This window comes from Histoplasma capsulatum, genomic scaffold, assembly GCF_000149585.1.
Source record: "Histoplasma capsulatum NAm1 scaffold_4 genomic scaffold, whole genome shotgun sequence".
Classification (NCBI taxonomy): Eukaryota; Fungi; Ascomycota; class Eurotiomycetes; order Onygenales; family Ajellomycetaceae; genus Histoplasma; species Histoplasma mississippiense.
This window is the reverse complement of record NW_001813979.1, coordinates 2,744,610-2,748,987: the sequence shown is the minus strand read 5'-3', so window position 1 is coordinate 2,748,987 and position 4,378 is coordinate 2,744,610. Positions and strand designations below refer to the sequence as shown.

Genomic DNA, 4,378 nt, shown 5'->3' with positions numbered 1-4,378 from the left:
GAATGGGGTGTGCAAGTCCACCACGCACCGAGTCGTAATGCAGACGGGGTCGGCAGAGAGGTTTAGCGTGCCGTTTTTCCAGGGGGTGAGGAGGGATTTGACGAAAGATGAGGCGGTGGGGAGGTTGAGGGACCAGTTTTTGGAGGTTGGTTTGTTGGGCGGCGGTGGTAGTAGTAGTAGTGGTGAGGAGTCTGAGGAAGAGAGGAAGATTGATTCGCCGTTTTTGAAGGGGAAGTATGATACGTAGGGTGAGTCGCAGTTGAGGACGAAGGTGAGGAGTCATCAGGATGTTGGGAGGAGCTTTTACGGGGAGGTTTTTGAGATGTACGTTAATGACGATTGAGGGAGTTGGTGTAGAAACTGGATACAAGTATATGAGTATACAAATTCCATTAATTTATGTCATAATGTCTAAATACTATCAAATTCTTATTTCCTCCTCAACTTTATATAGCAGAAAATAAACCCTTAGCGATTAGAGAGTACGCTATTTCTGGAAAACAGTGCATTGAAAATAAATAAATAAAATTAAAGACTCCAAATAACATTTCCCCTAGCCTAGTCAAACGGGCAGCCCCTCGAACCTTCCAAGCGTAAGGGGATTGCTTTTTCTTGCTTTCTTTTCCTTTCCTTTTCTTTTTTTCCCCTTTTGTTTTCCCCCACGGACCGTGAAAGCTGGTTACAATGATCCTCGGCAAGCCGAGCAAGGGATCACCATACATATGATACATGTACAGTACAAACATATGCAGACCGCCCGGTTATAAAACATGGTTATTATTGCTTTATTAATTTTTAATTTATTTTTTAGATCGCGGGAGATAATATTTTGTATCTCATATTGACGCCGAAGGGTTATTGTTTGCTTCGGGCCCTTTGCTGTTGTTTCGGGGCCGAGATGGAAAGTGCACGGGCCGCATCTTGCTGGACGGCCCCTGAAGAGAGCGGTTCAGAGGATGAGGATGGAGGAATTCAGACAAGTTATATAATAGAAATTTGTGTATAAAAGAGTACTCAGACTTAGAAACATGGAAAAAATGAAATCGAATTTCCACATGTACTGTTACTTGTTTCTGCGTTTTTATATAGAAACCTTGCTTCTCCTATAACAACGATGGCGGCACCTACTAGGCAAAGCTCGCTCATTGACCCAGAGACGAAGCCGGTGTAGGAGGAAGTATCTGGATCCCCTCAGAATGGAGACGAGACGGAATATCCATCGACAAAAAACAGCCCTGGTGATAATGGGTGCGGTTTATTTGGTCTTTTTCATAGTTGCTCTCGTAAGTTTGAACGTAGAGGAAACTCAACCTACCCAGTTACCACCAGTATTTACCTTCCCAACAACAACAGGAAAGCTAATATCAAAGCATTTCAAGAATCGAACAATTATCGCAACCGCTATCCCCCGAATCTCCGACGACTTAAAAGCCCTCGAAGACATCGGCTGGTACGGCAGCGTCTACTTCATCAACAACTGCTCCACCCAGCTCATCTTCGGCAAGATCTACACCCTCTACTCGCCTAAATGGGTCTTCATCTTCGCCATCGTCCTGTTTGAAATCGGCTCTGCGGTTTGCGATGCCGCTCCAAATTCCATCGCCTTCATATTCGGCAGAGCTATTGCGGGAATGGGGTCGTCCGCTATCTTCGCGGGTGCTGTTGTTATCATACTCCATACCATACCGCTCCCCAAACGGCCAATGTATCTGGGGTTTCTAGGGTCTACCTTTGGGCTCGCCTCCGTCGTGGCCCCGCTGCTAGGCGGGGTGTTTACGGATAAGGTTTCATGGAGATGGTGTTTCTATATCAACCTTCCCATTGGAGCGGTGACGTTAGCGATCGTGATCTTCGTTCTGAAGATGCCAAAGACAAAGAGTGGTACAGATCTTGCTAGTGCGTTCTTCAAGAAGAAGATGTTGCATCTTGATCCCTTCGGAATGCTTTGTTTTTTTCCAGGCATGCTTTGTCTGTTGCTGGCGTTGCAGTGGGATGGAAGAACATATGGGTGGAATTCAGCCCGGATAATCGTCTTGCTCGCGGTGTTTGTATTGCTGCTGCTGGGGTTTGTGGGCCTTCAGGTATGGAATAAGGAGTACGCGAATGTGCCAGGACGGATAGCCGCGCAGAGAAGTATGGTCGCTGGCGTTTACTACACAATCTGCACTGGCGGACACATGCTGGTAGTGCTGTATTACCTACCCATCTGGTTCCAGGCAATTAAGGGCGTGAGCGCCGTCAATTCTGGAATCAATATCCTTCCCACCATGTTATCTGTCGTCGTCGGTGGCATTGCGGCTGGCACGCTGGTCAGCAAAATAGGATATTACACTCCATTCATGATCCTCAGCACAGTTTTCTCCTCCGTAGGCACTGGCCTAATGATTACCTTTACGAAGGAGACGGGCCATGCGAAATGGATCGGATACCAGGTTTTGTATGGCTTTGGGCTCGGCACGGGTATGCAGCACGGACACATGGCGGCTCAGACTGTGCTGCCAAAGAAAGATGTACCAATTGGTGCGGCGCTCATGTTGTTCGCACAATCACTTGGAGGAGCCATATTTATTGCCGTTGGCCAAAATGTTTTTACAAACGGACTTGCGAGTCGACTGGCGACTATACCTGGCATCGATGTATCAACTCTCGTAGATGGCGGGGCAACAACACTTCGAGACCACATCAAGAGCCCGAAAATCCTTGATCGGGTGCTCAGTGAATACAATGATGCCCTTCTTGAAGCGTTTCATGTGGCATTCGCGCTAGCATGTCTAAGCTTACTCGGGGGGCTGGCCATGGAGTGGAGAAACGTCAAGCGCCAGAAGAAGGATTGAACTGTACTGTACTCCGTAAACAGTGTGTAGTTAGTATGTCAGACATGGGTTGTAGGTCCGGAGCAGGCAATAGGCATAATTTGCACTGGTGGGAAATATGAAAACATATACGATTGTATTTTTAATCAATATCGATACATTCATTAGGAGGTTGAGTTAAGCAGTTCGATCAAGCTTTGTTGGTACCACGGATCAATTCGGGATCTACCATATTTATAATCTGTACGGAGTACGGAGTAGACTTATCTATGTTTACATTGGCTTGGCACCGGATCCGGACTTACTACGAAGTTATCGTCGAGCATTTTTTATTATTCCAGCTTGGATTCCTTGAAACATCCTGTGCCAGGAGTAGCAATAAAGGCTGCTGTGTTTGGTTACACGTATTTGTTGACGCCAATTTTCTTGCTCAATAATTGACCGGCTTCGCTGGTAGCACGTTGGAACAGGGCCTGCACGAGAGCGACATTCACAAGGATATCGTTGATACATGAATACACCCAGGAGAAAGGAGCTTGAATACTCTTACTATTACTTTTATTTATACCCCATTATACGTGTTTGCTAGCTTGATATATTTTCCGGGCTTCACACTAAGCAATGACCCATCATGTCTTCAAAAAGCACAGCCGGTCCCACACATCTTGGCTCTTCAATGCCATATTCCTGCGTTCTCTGCTATCAAAGAAAAGTGAAATGTGATAACATGACCCTTGCTCTGCCTGTGTAAATGCAGGAGCTTCTTGCATTTTTCGCGCCCCGCCAGCCCCCAGGCGACGGAAAAAAACTTCACCGGAATCTGCTCTACTCTCTCGGTTGAAAAGATATGAAGAAATATTGCGCAGCCATGGCATCAACTTTGATAGAGCTGAAGATGGGACCCAGGAGTCTCCTAAACCTTTCTCATCGGGTCCGGCTGCCGACGGGTTTGATGGGGCAAGCAACATGCCCGTTTGGACGAAGAGTAATATGGATCAGGCCAGGGAAACCGGCGAGTTACTTACGGCTGAAGGGAAATCTAAATACTTCACTGGGTTTGTTCTGGATCCTCTTTATCCTGTGCATGAAATGGGGAGTGGGGAGCTGATTTGATAAATACAATAGTACTTTATGGATGAGTCTGAGTGATGAGGTTTGTCTTCTTCCGTGCGAACTGCCAATCCTAGAGTTCGCAACTCTGATAGCACATACTCTACCGCCAGCTTCGAAACACCAAAGAGCTCTTTGATACCAGTGTTCCTCGGATGAGGAGCAAACCGACACCCGGAGCGGGGGAGCATCACTTCTGACACTCTAGACGACACCTCTTTATCCTCAGCTCCGGCAACCTCTAGCCAGCCGTTGACTGCCTTACATCCACACCAGGTTCACATTTTTAAGGCTATGGCAGATATTCTAGACAGGCGTCAATCCGCTCGTTAAGATATTTCATGCACCGACGGTACAGCAAGAAATTCTAGACGGAGCGGCAGATTGGAAAATGTCTCTAAACTACAAAGGCGCTCATGTTGGCCATCTATGCTTGGCTCAATTACTTCCATGGA

The 4,378-nt window shown here is 46.8% G+C and overlaps 1 protein-coding gene across 1 annotated transcript; it reads left to right on the top strand.

Annotated features, from left to right (window-relative positions):
• Positions 1 to 1,244: 1,244 nt before the first annotated feature.
• On the top strand, positions 1,245 to 2,834 carry HCAG_04827 (predicted protein; the record flags this gene model as incomplete). The annotated part of the gene is made up of 2 exons (XM_001540937.1): positions 1,245 to 1,283; positions 1,380 to 2,834. 2 exons carry the CDS (start codon positions 1,245 to 1,247, stop codon positions 2,832 to 2,834), a joined length of 1,494 nt encoding a protein of 497 aa, XP_001540987.1.
• Between the last annotated feature and the right edge of the window lie 1,544 nt (positions 2,835 to 4,378).